This window comes from Trachymyrmex cornetzi, unplaced genomic scaffold (assembly GCF_001594075.2).
Source record: "Trachymyrmex cornetzi isolate Tcor2-1 unplaced genomic scaffold, Tcor1.1 scaffold57, whole genome shotgun sequence".
NCBI lineage: Eukaryota > Metazoa > Arthropoda > Insecta > Hymenoptera > Formicidae > Trachymyrmex > Trachymyrmex cornetzi.
In genome coordinates this window covers 727291-747844 of record NW_017299882.1, presented here as the reverse complement: position 1 = coordinate 747844, position 20554 = coordinate 727291, and the positions used below count along the sequence as shown (strand labels likewise).

Below are 20554 nucleotides of genomic sequence, written 5' to 3'. Positions count from 1 at the left end.
GATCTATATATAAACATGTATGTGTGCTATATATCACTCACTTCCCGTTGTTTCTCATGGCGATATAGAGAGGAGATATGTATTCCAGAAGGAAAGGCGATATCCACTGCGGTTGGTAGTTAAACCCAAACAAATCAAAATGTAGATTAACTCAATCGCTTTTCTTGTAAAAAAGGAACACAAAGCAGACACGAGAAAAAACAAAACCGTAAAAAATGTGCAAAAAAAAGTCGGAATGAAATGACATGATTGCTAACGCGATTTTCTGATTTTCAGCAACTTGTGCTAGTAAAACGACGGTATACATATAATATTACACATTTAATTATAATTATACCTAATATTAATAAATTTTATGATTAATTTCTTTTTGTTATATAATTGCACAAAGTTTTTGAGTACTTGAACTTAGTTTTCACAACTGGTAACTATCTTTTCGGAAAATCCGGGATATTTATGGACGCGGCCAGGTGTCTACGTGGTCAGACCATCTCGAGTCTTCTTGTAGCATTTACTCGTCGTTTTCTTCGCGCCGCCAATCTCAAGCTTGGTTATAAGTTACACGACTTCCCACTTAAATTCTTTTCCCACGGAAACTACCAGGGACGTCACCGTAAAAGCTACTTTCGGCGGGAGTTACGCCGTAGATGCGACTGTTATCTGCGGTTTCTCGGCAAAACTCCAGACGCGATGTAGTTTCTTGAGGGGAGAATAATTGGTATCGGGAATCTTATATCGATCCAGTAGGGTCGAAGTTAGGTAATGCTGCGGAAAGAAGTAACGAGATATTATGTTTCTTATTCAGCTAATTAATCATTATAAATTATCAATCATACTGCTATTATAATTTTTAAAAAATCATGATTAATCGATTTTTTAGATATTTGTGATTTTAATATTTTATATATGTGTGAATTTTTCTAATAAAGACTCATCGAAATTATCATATATCTTTTATAATTTTTCCATGTCTACGAATAAATAATTTTTCATTCTAAGCATTCTTATTCAAAAAATAACATTATGTTTTATTATGTATATTTATAAAAGAAGGAACAGGAGGAAAGAAAGCTGATAACTATACATAAATGTTGATCTATGAAATATAATGTTAATGTACCTTCTACTAAATATATCTATTACGAGGTAAGAAATAATTAAAAATGTAATTTCAAAGCATATTGTGCGCTACAGAATATTGCACCTGGTACTTAGAATTCAGAACTAACTTTATATAAGCAAGAAAGCAGTCGCCTCAAGATGCATAAATCAAAGAGCGCCTCTGATTAAGGAAACCTACTCCTGGACTTAGGTTCTGACTTTCTTAAGCTTAATGTAGGCACGTAGAATGCAATATCGGAGCATCGCGGGGAACTTTTGATCGTTTTTTTACGTCGAGTTATGTAGTTGCAGTTATTACGACTATAAATCCGATTCATTACGAAGAATTAAGGCGCAGTTATAATTTGGTATTGAGCACAGGAAATGTGGAGGAATAAACGGAAATGTAAATATGAGAAATAGTAAAAAAAAGAAGCGTAGCATCTTCCTGCGAGAAACTTCTAAGAACGAGGAATTTACTTCTACGGGACGTACATTATGGCTTTGAAAGCACGATATTTGCATATAACGAGCAATTAAGGAGCCAAAGGAAAGTCAAGAAACTTTTGCCGTGGGTTTATATGTGCACGCAGAAGCGAGAAAACTTTTTGCACTCGTAAACGTAGAGTTGTATTATACGCATTTAATTAAACTTTAATCTTTTTCTAAAATAAATATAATGTATAGAACTTTTCAATTACGAATCCCCCATCAATTTGTAGCTATCTTTTTTTAATAGAATATAAAAAAAATAGATTATGCGCATTTTCTAGCATTTCGTTAACGTTCAGCTTATTTATTCATAACTATTTACTTGTAATAAGAGAATTATTTATTTTATTATCTAGAATTGTTATTTATTTTCTTGAAGTTTAATCTATAAAAGAAACTTTCAAAAAGAAATTTTCGAAGTGATTTCAAAGCTATTAACGGTTTAATGTTAGAAATATTTTTTCATGTTTACACATATTTTTCTAAAATTAGAAATATTTTTTCATTTCAATCTCTAATATTTGTAGTTTGCAATTTCCGAGACAATTTGTCTACAATAAAGCCAGGCACGTCTGATAATTCTGGATGTCTTTTTTTGTTTTAGAAATGGCATTCGGGCTTAGCAAAGGCAGCACAGAGGTGGGCCGATCGTTGTCTCGGTTTGGTGCATGACAATGCGACCGGTCTGTACCTGGACGGCTTTGGACAGAGTGGACAAAACATATTCATCAGCACGGGTCGTACGCTCTGGTGAGATATTATTAAATCTTGTTTACTTCTAGTTAGCGAGTTCGTGTTGCAGTTGGTATATTTGTACAGATGTACTCTGTGCACGCTCTCTAGACTCCCGTGAAAATGCAGTGGTCCATCTGCCATGGATGCACCGTTAATTACCTTGCCACTTCATTATTTACATATCAAAAGATAACTTCTTGAAAAGATACCATCCGGAATGATTAATCTTGCCGTTGGATATGCGACAAGGTACCTCAAATTTTACGATTTTATTACGAAACTCCGATATGCAATCAAGATAATTTCAAAAGAGTTCATCGCGTACTGAGCCATCGGAAAATTTAGCTTCGCGCTGTGTTGAAAGAGCATATTGTAATTAATTCTTCAGTCAACAAAGTTCGAATTAAATTACGCAGGCAAACAGTCCACGATGGACTACAGCATAGATTTCGGCATGTATACTAGGGGCTCTACAAACATCACCGGATGTGAATGATTTACGTTACATGCGGACAAATCGCCATTGCCACAAATCGAGATTCCTCCCACCGAAACATTCGTCGGAATGTTGTAGGAACTTCCCCATCAGAATGTGGTACATGGAGTACAAGGACTTCAAGTACGGGCCCAATACGACGAATGAGATCCTCGAGATCGGCCATTACACGCAGGTGGTGTGGGCGACGACACATCTGGTCGGATGCGGGGTGAGCCATTGCACCGGCGGCAAGGGTCCGCTTGGCAAGGATTTCTATATGTATGTTTGCAACTATGCTCCGAGGTACGTATATAATGTTGAACAATTGAAGAACCGTCTGAATAGCGAGTTCAGTTAAGCGGATTGAGTTTCATCATCTTGCATCTCATCTAACAGAGAACTTTCGGATGCTTGCATTGAATGCGTTCTTCAATTGAAAAAGGAAACACATTTCCGGATATGTATTCCGGATATGTTCTTTTTCTCTTTATCTTGACAGAGGTCTTATAATTCATTTTTTATACGAGTTATATTATTTCTCATATATCACGCGGTATAATCCCTCGCATATAAATTTCATAAAAATATTTACAATGTGATTCTCGCACGTTATTTTGTTTACAAAACGCAACAAGTTTTTATTTTTTTTTTCCAAATTATATAGAACAACAAAATACAAGTGTAACACATGTTACACACAAATAGAGATTACATCGATACGGTAGTAACGTGGTGTAATTATTTTCACCAGGGTTGCACGCTGTTTGCCGTGACTGTTATGATACACGGTTGTTTCTGCTACAGCAATTGCAATTGGGCCATGGCTAGAACTTAGTTCATTAGCATGGAATTGACGCAATAATTTGCTGGAGGGAAATGCGGATTGAAACGGTTAACCGTAAACTTAGCGAAAGTAGCGTCGTGCGCGGCATCGTCAAAGCAGATCTTAGTTAAATCGACATTTGCTGAATAGGAGAAGGTCAAAGCAGATTAAATCATTAACATAAGAAAACAGAGAAAAGTGTATAAAAGAAAGAGAGAAAGATTAATAAAAAGAGAAAAGAACCTTATTACATTTCGCAAACAGTTCGCTTTTTACATAATAATAATAGTCACATTTAAATGAGAACTTTAATCTTGTAATAAATAAATCTATTGAAAATCTTTTTCTAAAAAAAAATTAACTTTTACATCAATAAAAATTTACAGACTGATAAAATTGAAGAAAAAAAAATGAATGAAGAGTATATTATTAAGAGAAATATATTAGGAATCAATACGTAACAATAGAATTTGTCAAGCATATTTATGAAACAGAAGATATTTGTTACTTCAATATTGGAAAATTTTTTTAATTTTTTTTTTTCTCTGAAGTCAAGTATTAGGTACTGCATAAGCAGCTAAAGGAGAATATTGCTTGAGAAAATGTACTGTCAGTGTTTCTTGAATGAAGAACGATATTATAGGGTGCAGAGACCTTAGAGTAGCTTGAAAATTATAACTATTCACGGTGCGACGTCTTATAGAGTTTTCCATTGGCAAAACTAGTGCGCATTCAGTGCACATTAAAGCTGTTGTATACTATTCTAATCTAAATATAAAAGCGAGATATCTCAATTGATAAAATGCCCAAAATTTATTTTATCAAATAGCACAATAAAATGTATCGAATATTTCACGGTTTAATTCGTTTATATATTTTTATTAAACGTATATCTTTACGTCGATTTTTGTACAACAGCTTTAAAGTGCACTGAATGCGCACTAGTTCTGCCAATGAAAAACGCTATTAGAGAGAATTCGATAACTCGAAGCCACATGTTTTTCAAACGATTGTCAAAGATATTTTCAGCCATTACATATATGGACTTGATTATACTTATAGCTTAACCTTTTTCATAAAAAACAACCGATGTTGCATTCAAGCTCGTGTCACGTAAGCTTTCCCTAGACATGCTGAAATATGTAAATCCTATATTTATACACAGTATGTAAGTGACATAACCCGCTTGGAGGAGAACAGGAGGAACGAGGTAAGCAAGGAAAACAAGGAAAATGGTGACACTGGTGCGGAATATATGCAACGTCAGCGCGAGTTATAGCTCGTTCGTCTTTGTCATGCCCATTGTGGCACTTAGACGGCTCTCTTTGTCACCAGTATGGCACACTTTCTCAGTATACTTATGGTTTCGTTGTCGCTACTATACTGGATGAAATATATAATACATGTATGTATGTATATATAATACACATATATATGTGTGTATATATATCTATTATATATATATATATTATAAATATATGCAGGATGCTCAATGTAAAACATACGACGTACGATGTATGAATAAGAATTTTCTTGAAGCTTGAATGAGAGAGAGATACGAGTTAGTTGAAAGGAAAAGTATTATACTAATACATATTTTGATTAAGAAAAACTGTTTGTGACATCGAATATTAAATAAAAAAATTATTAGTAAATTTATAAAAACATTGATACTTTAAACGTTAAATTAATTTAAAATAAAGACGGATATTATATATTCTTTTAAGAATACAAAAAACGATTATATTAGAATAAAATTAAAAATATTGCGCTTTTTTATTTTTCTTGCTAATAGAAACTGAAATTGTTTATGTAATTTTCTTTTTTTATTTATACTTTTACTCTGTAAATAATAATACTATTCAGAAAGAGAAATATAGAAATATAGAAATAGAGAAATTTAATAACATGTACATTTTTATATAACGTTCTAAAGATTATAAATTGAATAGTAACTTTTATCAACATTTTGTATACAACAATAATTCACTGGAGTAGAGAATTGATTATATATTACAGAGAAAGAAAGAAAAAGAAAGAGAGAGAGAGAGAGGGGGGGGGACTACGCCGCTATCTTTGCATTCCCGAGTAAGCTGTCCAAGTGAGTGACAATAAATAAATGATTTTCTCAGCGACATTTCACGCGCGAGCAACTCACGCAATTAGAATTCGCTCCGGTCTTCGGCCTTGCAATTTATCGCTCCTGCAAACCGTACAAAAATGTACGGCGACCCAATTCTGAACTAAGGATTCCTACAAATCGTGACGCTATATATTCCTCATATCGATCCCTCGCAATACGCGAACCCGATAAATTTTCCGCGGGATCCGTTCTAATACGATCTGCGACGAGTTCACCGCAGTTTCATATATTCATGTAACAAGACGAGATACTAACAGGCAAATGTGCATACGGTCGTCATATTAGCTTTTCTACCGCAGAGCAACTCGACAAATTAAACTGAACTCAAACGAATTTTCGAAACAAATATAAATTCACTAGAAGAATTGAACAAAATCTAATATATAGATTTGAAAACTATAGAATATATTTCGTACATCGACCATACTTTGTAATAAGCTTCAGCTAACAAAATTAATTAAAAATTAGCACATCCATTCATTGTGAAATCAATTTCCATAGAAAAAACTCTAGCATTTCAGAGAAAAAAAATGATATTCCATAAAACAGTTTTTAAGATTATTTCATACGCCAATTTATATGTCAATCTGTACTTCTTATTAAGCAGCACACATTCTCTAGCAGTGTATTTGACGCCTGACCTATTTTGCGCGAAAAGCGAAGTCAGTGCGGCTGCATGGCCGCCATCAGTGGCCCGAGTCCTGAATAAATAAACCGTGTCAGGTGGTGGTGGGCCACCTTATCCTTCCTTTTATCTTGCCGTTCTTCCACACCGGCTCTATCTCGTAATTAATTTCGTGGATATACAGCAACCCGAGCTGGCCGGCCTTTAGAGACGGAAATTCTCGCGGGATCGTTTAAGACGCGCGATTCGTACCAAAAAATACTTTGAATGTAAATTCGGTGGCCCATTTGCAAATTGCTCGACGGTCCTTCCATAGCTTTTCGTTAATGCGCGTGGCTAATGGATTTGGATTAGAATACTGCAGCCTAAAGTATTTTTACCCTATTATGCGGACTATCTCAGAAATCGGGTATTTATTTTAAGTTGAAAATACTGGAAATTATTTAAAAAAAACGGGAATATTAATAACAAAGTGTCTATGAACTTTAAATTTAATAAAAAGATATTATATAGTAAACAAAATTTCTTTAAAGTGATTGATTAATTACGTATTTTTCAGTTAATTTGGAATAAAACATAAATTAAGCAATTGCATCAATATAGAATTTTTTCTATAAAAATATAAACTTATCTTAAAACATACAATTATCAAGAGGATACTTGTTGCTATTACGAAATAAGAAATTTAACCGGAGAAATTTAACATTAAAACAAACTTGATTCTAATTCTTGTATAATTACTGTTTTAATTTTTACAAGGCAAACGCGCATGTTAAAATTTTCTCACTCTTATCTAAAGACACACAATTTATTCTTCTCCAACTTATTGAATTAATAATAAAAAACGCGCTAGATATCTAAATACCATCTTTTAATGTAATTTTGTACTCCCCCTCCTTCGTATTCAAGCAATTCAAGTAACTCAAACAACATACATTTGTAATAATATATACAGTGACTCTGTATCCGAGCGATATATATTTATATATTGAATGAAATATTAATACAATGTGAATCAGAATAAGTTAGAAACAGAGAGCAATAAGAACATTCTGCAAAAATCCAATGCTGCACGGACTAGTTTGATGCAACAAGAAAAATCAAATTTTCTGTCGTTACAAGTATCGAAATGAATGCTAAATTAGTGTCGATATTAAATTTATATTCTTGTCGTGCTCGAAATCCAAATTTTTCTTTCTTTTATAGTGTGCCAAAGCAGCTGAAATGCGGAAACGTGCTTCGATCTAACGATATTTAAATCCCAATGTGAAATATTTAAATTTATTTTTCACGTTTTCATGTCGCTTCGGGCTGTTACGATCGATATTGTCTAATAGCCGGTATATTCTTGCCTCGCAGCGGGAACTACAAGGGCCGTCTGGGCTTGCCGTACGTGGCCGGGAAGCCGTGCAGCATGTGCAAGGACCACTGCACGCAGGACGCGCTTTGCACGAACGCCTGCTATCATACCGATCTGTGGTCCAACTGCGCCGAACTGCTCAGGACGTTTGGTTCGTGGGTCTGCGATACGGACACCAAGGAGGGTCGCGAACGCCGAAAGTTCTGCGGCGCCACATGCAATTGCAAGGACAAGATCTACTACCATCACGAAGGGTAGGAGGGCTTGACTTTGGGTCCACCGTGTTGCATGAATAATTTAATCGCTCTGCAAAACTAAACTCAGACCTAGTGGGTGTTACGACGGCTAAACGGCAGCAGATCGTTTAATGGAGGGTCGTGTTGTTTTATTGATGAGCTCGTTTGTTTAGTGATGAGAACTGGAGAAACGCTCGCAATGTTATGGAGCTAAGGCATCGAGAAAGGGGGAGGGAACGAAAAGAGAAAGAGAGAGACACACACATAGAGAATGGATAGCGAGTAAACGGGATAATATGGAAATATGGTAGATGAAGTGATTGTGGGATTTGTGTGCTATCTGAATCTCTGGGGCCTAAATTTCGCGGATTCTAAGATTGTCCAAAATCTAATAGATCGATAGATTCTGTTCGGCAATTTAACAATTACTGCACATAATCTTTCGATTCCAGAGATTCCAACATATTCTCGTTGTAATATAATCCTTGAATTCTAGGACTCTGAATTTTATAATTCTCGAATGTTCAGGATCCTTTGAAATTTCACAAATTACCGGTGTAAAACTCGCGTCTATCTTTTATGATTTGCATAAAACTTCATTTCCTATGAAGTTTTACGCGAAGTAATCAATATATTTGCAAAAGATGTCAATCATAATTTTTAATGTGCTATAACAATACAATAAAATGGATTAATTTTTGAAATGAATGGTACCGTGATTGACATCGAAATTAAGACGTATTACGTTTAATGTCTATATTTTAGTTGTTAGAGATTAATATAATTTCCTAATTAATATGCACGCACACGTACGTTTGCAGGAGAATAAAGTTCCAGGACTGGGTTTGAAAAGTTTTTAGTATACATTTAAAATTAGCTTTTTATCGGTGATTCTTTAATCTGCTTCAATCTGTACGTATTCAAAAAAAGAATAAAAAGACCAACTTTATATTTTATATTTGTTTATAATTATTTTTACATTGCTTACGTTCTTATAAACTTGTATAAAGCAAAGTTTAAAACGTAACATTTTATCAGTTTAATATGGTTACCTGCGTGAATTATATTTCTGGCTTTAAATATTTGTCATATTATAAAATATTCTACATCAAGTTAATTAAATGGGTAAACGAGAAACACGTTTAAGCAGAAAACATAATAAGCTCATTCGAACTTATTACATTTTGTAAATTTAATCGTGAATATTTCGTATTTCTTCTATTTTTTATCTAAAAAATAACTTTTAAATAAAAAAATTGTAAATAAATCCAGTGGGTAACATATCGAAACTGACAATTATTAGACGATAGACGTACTTTTAATTTTAGCTAACTTGTTAAGAGAAACAATGTAAAAATTAAACTAAGCTTTGAGGAGACGGTGTGTCGATGTTTCTTGTCGTGATATAACGATGAAACTTCTCTTTATTAGCACAATTAACGATAATGATAACAGTTATTTTTATCTTAGATTTAACAACAGCGTGTTTACGTGCAGTGCGATATTGGATGAAGGCAAGTCGGAATTGTAAAGTTAACTCTTTACCGCATAATTTCTCTTACAATTAAGAATATATTTCGGATGAGTATAACGCGGTGCGTTTAATCTAAAGATATAATACTCTCTTCTCGCGAAACGATTTACAAAGATACATATCGCGCGACAAAAGCGCATTATTATTATCTTCGTAATGATACGTTTATTATGTAAAACGAGAATTATCGGCCAGATCATAAATAAATAAAGATTTATAATAACAAAAATGCAAAAAATTTCTATCGAGTAAAAAATACATTTTTCTAAAAATAAAATATTGCCAATATTTTATATAAATGACATCTATTCGATTATTGTAAAAAGTGAGATATAATATAGCGCATCGCACGGTTTGTAACGGTTAATGAAAAATCATTGTTGTTATTTTTATAGGAACTGAAAAATCGATATTGTGAAATATATGCCATAATAATGCGGTAAAGAGTTAAGATAAATCGTAAATCATAAAACACATAATCAATGCGTCGAGAAACAACACATGTGACGAATGGCAAGCGTGATTGATGATAATGTTAGGTATTTGATTGTCGATAATTAAGGAGTTCGGTAAAGAGATATAACAGTGAATGTAACGGTACAGCTCCAAATAAAATGTTTAAACTGTAATACTTTTTGTCCACTTACAAAATAAATATCCTGTAAATATTACATTTTCCTGCATTTCATCATTTACTTAACCATATTCGAATAGCCATAATCCATCAATAATTGTTTCATTAGCATTATGATAATTTACAGTTGTATTGAAATAATAAAATTTATCAATACGTAATAAACGCATAAGTAATCCTTAGCAACGTATAATATCAAGAGAATTGAGTGCCTCTTTAGTGCCTATAATAAATTAATATTACTGTTAAATTTTGACAAAGCGTAGCCATACTCTCGATTGGGAGAATGAACGCATGTTGGTCGGTTATGGTGCGTTTAATCGATCGTAATATTTATTTGTTGCCAGGGAATCGGAGGATTAAACGGAATTATATGGAGAATAAATCGATGAGAGTTTTAAGGGAGGGTGGAGAGAGAAGGAAATTATCCCCTAGGTCAAGAGAAGTGTGCAGTCGGTGAATTCGAGTTAGCGGTGAACCGAATGCATACTCTCTTTTTGCTTCAAAGGGCTTAGGAATGCTTTTCAAACCGTGTCTGGGAACCGACAATAATGGTTCCGAACTTCGCCAGACTTTTAAATGAAGAGCACTGCATTGAGATTTTCTTATGTCAAATTGGTGTAACTATCGATTTTGGCGTTAATCCTTTTGCTAAGCGTAAATATAAGGGTAAGTAATTTTATGCGTTTCTCATTATTGTTTAGCATTTTGCCTCTCGCATTTTAAATACGAGAGGCAAAATGCTGAACAATTAAATATTCAGTTATAGTCTTAATATAATCAAAATTACAGTCTTAATATAACCAAAAATAAATTAATTTTTCTAAATATTTAATAAGTATTACCAAACAGTTAATTATATTATTATGTTTGTAATACTTATTAAATATTTTTAAAAAATTAAAATTATTTTTAATTATATTAACCAAACATTTAATTGAAATTATTTCACTATTTCAGTATTTGATAGCTATTACACGGAGAGAATTTTTTCTTAGGATTTACCCTGAAAATATGACAGCCGTGGGACAACATTGTATTTCGAAGAATTTTAATGTAAATCTCTCTCATTCATTAATAAAACTACAATAAAGTATAAAATAAGTTTGATCAAATTTACTGAAGTGCATGGTAAAAATCTTTAAAATATTGTATTGTACTACAATCATCATATTTTCAGGATAAATTTTAAAAGAAAATTCTCTCCGTGTATTAGACTTTTTTTTTAATGTGTGGCGTTGGATTCTAATTTAGATAATCTATCAGCTAAAGAATTAGATTAATTAACTAAATAAGTCTTTTAAACAAAGATATAGCAGAGGGTATCAAATAATGTATTTTATGAATCCTTTTGTCAGTTGGGCCGGAATCGGCCGCTCAGAGCGATACAGCCATCAATTTCCGGTGTGGTATCAAAGGACGCGAGCGAAAATCGATTTTATAGTAACGGGCCCCGCCAAGTGGAATAATACTCGTTCGTCGCGGAATTGGGCCGATTTGTCCGTGGGCTGACGACTTCGGCAAAGCCGAAAGGCCCGTCGACACAGATTCCTTTGAGCATACCCGTCGGAAAGCCGGCAGAACCAAATGGCAACGCCATTCCGTTGCCGATAATGCCGCCACGCGCTTTCGTCAAAGATCGGCGATCGCATTGTCGTGAACGAGCAATTTCCTACCGTACGTCTTTCGAAGATTTCTACGAGGCGATTGAAATCGACTAGTCGGAGCGGAAGGTTCGTTCGCTGAATTTAATCCTTTTTGTAGTTCCTTGAATTTTAGGGTGTAAGATCTAGGGATGCCTGAGGAGATTAAGAGTACCGCGAATAGGAATAACGTAAGAAAATCTAAAAGAGCACGAGAAAAGAAGATTTATTTTACAAATTGCCTTCAAGTTCGTTGAATAATTTATCCGCCGAGTATCTTGCATGCATAATTATTGTTTCGTTATATATGTACCTACATACAACAACATCGAATATCAAATGTTTTTTTAATAAACATTTTACTAAACAAAGGAAGCTATTATATAAGACAAAAAGAAGTTATTAAAGTATTGAAGTTATTTAACATGAAAAACTATATTATTGCAAACCTTAAATGTTTCATAACGTAAATAGATCTTTGTTTTTCGATTAATTTTAAGCAGATTTCGCTTTAACGAGCTTTATTTAAGGTTTCATTATTAAGATATTTTAAAAGCATTTAAAGCTCTGTAAAAATTAACCCTTACCGTACCATCTACAATTTGGTGCCTCATCCACACCATCAAGGGTCACTAGAATGTCTTCGTTTTTTCACCTCTTCAAAATAATTCAAAAAATTTCCAAAAATTCACCAACACATACTTTCAACTTTCTAGAATAAATATTGATTCTTTATTTTGGAAAATAATAAAATGTAGTATAATTTATAATTACCGAAAGACTCAAAGAAACTTGCACGAATAGGAATCACTCGGTCACTAGTTAGCCATATTAGTACGGTAAGGGTTAATTAATAATATTTTCCGAAACACAATGGATGACGGATAACAAAGAAACAATTTCTAGTTGTGTAAATATAATTGTCAAACTCGCTATACAAGAACGTTGCAATTATCCGGAATCTTGGTAATATATTAAACAATGCAATGCAATAGGCTTGTGACATACGTGATTCAGTGTATGTAATTTACAATGGCTGCTAAAGCAGGTGTAGTAGTGGGTTGATTTATGAACGTATTAACTATAGATACCCGGGGCGTTATCATTAGTTGATTGATAGCCAGTAATTAAACTATAAAGTAGCTATGAGTTCTCAGTTTTAATTACTTAGAAATCTAACGGAATTCCTACACTGATAATGGTAGGTTAAATATTTTTAAAGTTCCACGTCGAAAATTGATCTATGAGTAAAATTAAATTATGATATTTATGGTACTTATGGAAATTATTGAAGAATTTTCAATAATTTATTACTGATAGTAGATACATTTTAATATGATATAATATATCCGTAATATGTCGATAATTACTCTGATATGTCATTTCGTTATAAAACAAAACAAATCTTGGCTATAAGCTATAAAACGTATTTGATTTCTACTTATTACAACGAAACTAATAACAAACTGCACTTTGTTGAATTTTAATAGCAAGAGAATATTCTATGCTTTATTAACAAATAAAGATAATATGTTTCACGATACAATATTTCCGGTTCCATATCGCATAGCATCATTCAATTACTCAACGTCCAAATATTATACAAACCATATTTTCTTTATAATACGCGTTCTCGATGTTTACATACGCAAATGTTTACACTGTTGTAAATAATTAATCGGAGTGGAGAACATGCAATTATTTGAAATTTCACGTAATTACGCTTGGCATGCCTCGATTTGTTATGTTAATTGAATTCCTTGAGAGAAACTGGGACATTAAATTTTATCGAATACCCGGGTATCTCGAGTATTAGATCGATAGCTCACACAAGCAATTTTGTTCTTGTTTCTGACTACCGTGGAAGTGCATTTATCAGAAGCCTGTTTATCAGAAGAATAAAGCGAAATTTTAAAAAAGAGATCCTCAGTTTGGTACATTTATGATGTTGGAATTCATTTATGTTACGAGCTACAAGTCTCTAGTCCTCTTATACATATTCAATACACAAAAGAAGTATTTGCATACATCCTCTCATTTCAAAATGATTTTATACGCTAAAGGAAAATATTGTTGTAAATGTTTTATTTCGGAATACATCGTTTTCATTTGTATTACACAACAGACATAAAATAAACACGCGTGCCAATGTATTTCCTTTTTATACAAAATTATCTCAAAGCAAATGGAGAGAAAACATTCTTTTTATCCATTGTACAATTTCATTCTCGTTTTCACAGATTGCTCAATTAAGCAGCTTTGCAGCTTTGCAGATCTTTGGATCCTCATCATTTTAAATTTATCTATCACTAACAAGACTTGCTAACAAAGTGTCCTGTTTTTGTACACTAATAGAGAATGTATCTTCGTGTAAGAGTTCAAATTCTTTTTTTTTTGTAAAGAATACAAGCAGAATTTTGCATAATTTATCGAGTGCTACATGCTACGATTATACACTTAAAAAAACAGCAATATCAGGAAAAGATAAACAAGCTAGTGTAGCTGTAGTATAACAGTGTAAATATTAAGAACTGCAATTGCCTGCAGTATCTACGATCGAGCGGTGACAAGAGTTTTTCGTCGTGAGGCAGTAACGGAGGACATTCGATATTTTTGCCATTTCGTCGACGTAATATCTCGCCGGTAAGCGGAACCGGAAACTAATCGGTGCGGTAGGACGAAGCTGACGTAAGCTTCCGAGTCAGTGCGCCTAGACCATACCGAGTCGCTTTACTCATCACCGTATAGATGTGCGCGGCACGAGGTAAGTTTCTCGCAACGCAGCGGCGGAAACGCGCAGTCAGCGTGAATCTGCTCGGGGCGTAAATCAGTGTTTCATCGACGAGTTCGAAAGCGAAAGTCGCATATCGATATCCGAGTGTAAATTATCCGAGCCATTTCGCCCAATCGAGCGGAAAGTAACTTTCGATGAGTCGCGAATGGATCGTGTACATCGCACGAGAAAAAAAAAAGAGCTTTTTTAAGCTCGTAACTTCGCGATTTGTTATTTCAAGCGAGAAAAGGAAAACGTATGTTTAAGAACTCGATTTTTCAATAAGAGCTACATAAAAATTCTGAATTATGAACGCACGTTTGGAAACAAACCGAATAAGTAAAGGAAATAAAGAGAAATTCAGTTATTTGTTAGACAAAGTTTCTGTGTAAAATAACAGAAATCTTCGCTGTTTGTATTCTCAACGAGTTTTTTTATGCATTAAAAGACTAATAAGATAATATCATTTTTTGTGTTATTGAAAGTCATGGAATCTTTTCATTTTAACGTGCACTGCATTATTAAATCTTTAGATTCTAGGATGCGGCAACTCTCGCGATTTATATTTTGTAGTCTCAAACGCTACACGAAAAATTGTTTATGACGTGCAAAGGCTACGGTGGAGCTGAACATGAATTCTCACGAACATATTGATGCTCAGGGAATGAAGAGAATCTGAATCTTTTGAATATAGCAAGAGAGTAGGTTGTTGCGCGATAGCCAACTTGGGAACGGCGAACTCGTTTCCGGATACGGCAAATTCTTCCACGGCGAAAAGGTGCGATAAAAATGCTAAGCGCAGTGAAAAGATGAGATGTAGTTTTCCTCATTCCTCTTTTTTCGACCCGTTGCGTTATATGAGGTGTGCGGTAAAGGAGTGTTATAAATTTGAAGATGTAGATAGCCTGTGGGTCTGCAAAACATAGAAAAGTTTCTTTGATCCTGCGGACCAAAAAATCGAGATCCAGACTGTTGGATACCAGTTGGAGCAGCTAGATTTTTAACTTTAAATCCTTGCGTGTTAGATCTTTAAAACTTGCAGCTACTCGAATTCTAGGATGCTTGGCACTTAGCTCTTTCATCTTATTCTCTCTTGTATTTTCAGATTTATGTTATCTATAAATCTTGAGAGTATTTCTCATAAATCTAAAGAGAATCCTTTAGTTTTTATATAATTCTAATAATTAAATCTTCCCGTGTGTCTTATAAATTTCTCGTCTAGTTTTCATCTCTTAAATTTCGACTTTCTATAACTCTTGCATCGAATGTTATGAATAGTGCCTGTCACGGCAAGTTAAGGACGCGCATGACCGCCAATATGTCTGCGCATCGTGGCAATATTTCATGACGATGAAAACTGCTATACAACGACAGTGACGAGCGGCATTGACTGATGTTGCTGGAAAGTCGACACGACGTCTTTGAGTAAAAAGCTCGGCGCTGCTTCGTTTACGGAAGCATGAGGTCGACTTCGTGCGAAAGTTCTTCAGGACTCGCGTGACGCGGCAAATTGCAAATTGTCGGAATTCACCAAAATTGGGTTGGTACCAGCGTTAAGTTGCGAGAAATTTTCTTGACATCTACTTTTTGAACCAGTAGGTATATTTAGGAATGCGAGTAACATTTTGCCTCGGTTGTTTAACGAACCTTTTTATCACATTACCTATTACTTTGATTAAACTATGTTATGCAATATATTACTACATCGACCTTATTACAATCGGAAGAAAATAAGTGTAAAATTTGGAATTTAGAAAAATTTTAAATTATTTTATCAGCATTTATATTTACAATCTCTTTAATAAATAAATACAATTTTTTATATATAAATAAATATAACTTTTACATATTTTTAATTACAAAAATAATTTTTGTTAAAGATAAAAAATATCAATGTAATTATTAAAATATTGTATACAGAATTATAATTTTATAAAACTTTATATAGTTATATTTTATAAATATATATAAATATATATATAATATAATTATATATAAAATACTTCTTCTTGAGACAATTACAAAATTTTTATATCGTGGCTGAGATATAATACATTCTCAGCTATCGTTATATTTATAATTATCTGCAATAATTATACTTTCTTTTCATGTTAATTTATCCGCATGTAATTCGTTATGACTAGCTTTCTTATATAGATATTTTCTCGAACTAAGTAAAAGCCCAGTGAGCTTCATTTTCTCAAATGTTTCTTTCTTTTATTCATTAAGTGCCGCTTCGCGTAAATTATCAGAGCTTTCGTGGAGCTTTAACGCTTCCGCTCGATTTACCCGCTCGCAGCATTTCTTCGAGAAGGCAAATCAGATCGTGTTTAGCAATGGCTATTCTACCATTTGTATCGTGCATAAACATAGTTCAATTAAGGAAAAATGCAGTATATTTTTCGATAGAAGAATTGTATGAGTAAAAAGTTACTGTTTGTGTTAGTACCACATTAAAAAATCAATTACAGCTAGTTCTTTCTACCATTAAATACATTTATTGTTATAAACAGTAATAAGATTCGAAATAGAACCGTTTATGTTAGAAACATTATTTTAAATACGCGGAGCGCCACTACGGTTTGAATGTTAAGATGTTGAATTATTAAATATATTTAAATGAATTAATTTCTCTCTCTCAGAAATTATAATTGCGTGCCGATATGGTTGTCGGACTTTCAACGCAATCAATCTGAAATATTAATAATCCCTCCAAATTTCCCAAATTTAATCTTAAAAAACTGTAATAAATTTATTGCAAAAAATATTGCCTCGGCCGGGAGTCGAACCCGGATCTCTTGCATTTTGCAATTCAGACTGCCGGTCGAGGCAATATTTTTCGCAATAAGTTTATTACAGTTTTTTGAGATTAAATTTGGGAAATTTGGAGGGATTATTAATATTTCAGATTGATTGCGTTGAAAGTCCGACAACCATATCGGCACGCAATTATAATTTCTGAAATTAATTCATTTAAATGAATATATATAATAGTTCAACATCTTAACATTCAGACCGTAGTGGCGCTTTTTGTATTTAAAGATTTATTATTACTCCAACATATCAAAGAAATATAAAAATAATGTAGATACGTTCTTAAAAGAATTTAAAAAATCAAATTTTTCTAAATAGACGCTTTAAATGGGATTAAAAATTTATTCAATTTTAAAAACTAAAAAATCCGATAAACTGAATTTTTTTTAAATTAAATTTAGAACATTTTTTTAGCTATTATATCCTTTTTTTTCGTTGTACGAAAAAAAATTCCTAGATTTAATTATATCTATTTCTTTCGCGTTTTTCTTTAACCAGCCTTTATTTCAAAATAAATATTTTCTATTTATTTTTAATTATACATATGTATATTAGATAATTAACAATTTTGTTAATTAATTTTTTCATTTTTCTTTGCATTTATTTTTAATTAACAGTCGCTGGCATAAGATATACAAAAAATGTATTTTATAATATTAAATAATGTAACAAACATTAATAAATTACAATGACCAATGAGCTTTACTGCAATTACTTAGGTAATATTAAATTCTAGATACCAGATGCCAGATATTCCAAGCCCTGATTTTATATTAGTTAGAGAAATATATAATAATGCTCATAAAAAAAGAAGTGAAACGAAATAATATTTCAAGTATTTTTATTTATTAAAAAATATCTTTATTTATTAAATAATATTATATTTTAAGTATTTTTATTTATTAAAAGTCCCATAGAACACAGTTCTCCTACGTTCTCCTAGCGGCATCTTGAAGACATCTTTATGATGTAGACGTCCTTTGGACATCCTTTAAGACAGTGTAGTATGGGATAAAAAAAATCTTACAATTACAATATACTATAAAAAGTACGGATGACATTTAAAGTGTATTAAGTGTATATGTATAACAACACATTAAAATGAGAGAACGAAATACAATAGACAGCGTGATAAGAGGCACAGAAATTGAAAAGGGATTTTTACAGCGATAGCAAGTAGAAAATTGTAGAAATAAAAAATCGAAAATATGCAACATTCATCGGAGAACATTAAAAGTGTAAAGAATTTAAGAATATATTATATTACCTATTTTGTAATAACACATCGGAAAGTGGAAAAATAACATCGACGATGAACAGATCGATAGATAATTTATAGATATATAAGTATATATGTAAATAAATAGTATACACAAACAGATAAGATGCGAAAAAGATGCGGAAGAGATGCTGCGAAGAAGTGCAGAACAAATGCGGAAGAGGTGTAAAAGAGTTGCGGAAACGGTGAGAAAAGATGCAGAGAGGTGCAGAAGAAATGCGAAATTAATACGAGAGAGTTGTGAAAGAGATGTGATAGTGATGTAGAAAAAGTGCAGAAGAAGTACAGAAAGGAGTATAGAAAAAGTGTAGAAAGTGCAGGAAACGTGCAGAAAAAAGGCGCATCAAAAGAGGATAAGATTTTGCGAAGATGACATGCCTGATGTCTAAATAACATAAATCGGGCAGAAAAATACGTGTACATATTCATATCTACGCATTAAGTGCACTTACGGACCTGATTATTATCTCATTTTAATTGTAAAAATCTATATTCTTCCCTAATATATGCATTTTTTAAATAACATCAATTTGTTTAAATAAAACAATAATTTTTAATTACGTAAGCATCCTTCCTGTAAAAGGTACGCCGTAGCGTCTCTTTCATGACACTGTATCCTTTCGTAATAATATAAAAAAAATGTTTTTAATGTATTAAACTTCAAAAATATACTTGACGGGAGACGCTACCGCGTCTCCTGATAATCAAATAATGGAACATTAATAAATTACAATAGCACAAAATTTCATCTGATATTATATTCTGTAATGAGTTTCATGTAAATCTTAATTAATTATACTATTAATTTAATTTCACATAATCAAAGTGCACTGTTAAATTATTGCTAATTATGGAAAATAATGTTGGCTATATTTTTCAAATCATTTTTAATAGCTCGACATAACAAAATTTATTACAAAATTTTGATATTTAAATAACAAATTGTAACAATGAACATTTTTTATTGCATTTTTTACATATTTATTACAAAAATACAAGACTTTACATAAAAATTGTATACATTAGCAATATTATTTTTTACTTACTTGTATCTTTTCAGGAAGCAATTATTTAATAATAATGTTAATAGGTACTTCATACATTTATTCCACAGTTTTTCGTTAAATACGACACATTCATGAAATATAAAAATGTGAAATGACAAGTTACAAGACTTGATACGAAATATTTTTAAATATTGGTCTTTTATTAATTTTATGTAATTTAACAGGCAGCTTGAAATGTCATTAAAGTTTTTTTGATCGCTTGGTTACAAAATTCTACGATCCTCGTTAATTGCTGTGATTATCAGGAAAATATATTGTTACATGATTATGCGGGTTATATATATCCCTAGAGTAACGAGCCGTCAGTGTTTTATCGCAACTGATGTCATTTTATCGAATTTTGAAACTAAATTAATAATTCACGCTAATTAGCAGGAGAAACAGTAATATGTCGTTTCCATCAATTCCAGATATGTTTACTAATACGCTACTTTACAGACACTCTCATTTTCGGCGATCATGCTATTTCAATAATTGATTCATTTAATATTATTGTTGTTTATTAAAATAGTAGTTTGATTAAATCTAGGTAATAAAAATTAATAAATTTGTATAGAATCTACATATATTCTTCGATAATTTTATTAAAATTATATCTTTCAATAATTTACTTCGCTCTATAAATATAAAATAAAAATTCAGACCGAGAGAACGACTTTTTGTTTTTTTTTATACACCATTACATAATTTTTAACAGTTTGGCATAAAAATCTTGTGTTTTTGTAATCAATATGAAGGCAATAAAAATTATAAAATTTATTACAAAATTTTAATTTTTAAATAACATCTTACAACAACAAATATTTTTATTGCAACT

The 20554-nt window shown here is 32.3% G+C and overlaps 1 protein-coding gene across 4 annotated transcripts in view; it reads left to right on the top strand.

Annotated features, from left to right (window-relative positions):
• Window positions 1-8930, top strand: part of LOC108766176 (cysteine-rich secretory protein 1) — a 56902-nt gene extending 47972 nt beyond the window's left edge. For all 4 annotated transcript variants that reach the window (XM_018515323.1, XM_018515321.1, XM_018515322.1 and 1 more), the window contains 3 exons: window positions 2198-2343; window positions 2903-3109; window positions 7757-8930. In XM_018515323.1, the coding sequence (XP_018370825.1) occupies window positions 2198-2343; window positions 2903-3109; window positions 7757-8015 (612 nt within the window). In that variant the 3' untranslated portion in view covers window positions 8016-8930. The remainder of the gene's footprint in view (window positions 1-2197; window positions 2344-2902; window positions 3110-7756) is intronic.
• Window positions 8931-20554: the final 11624 nt, after the last annotated feature.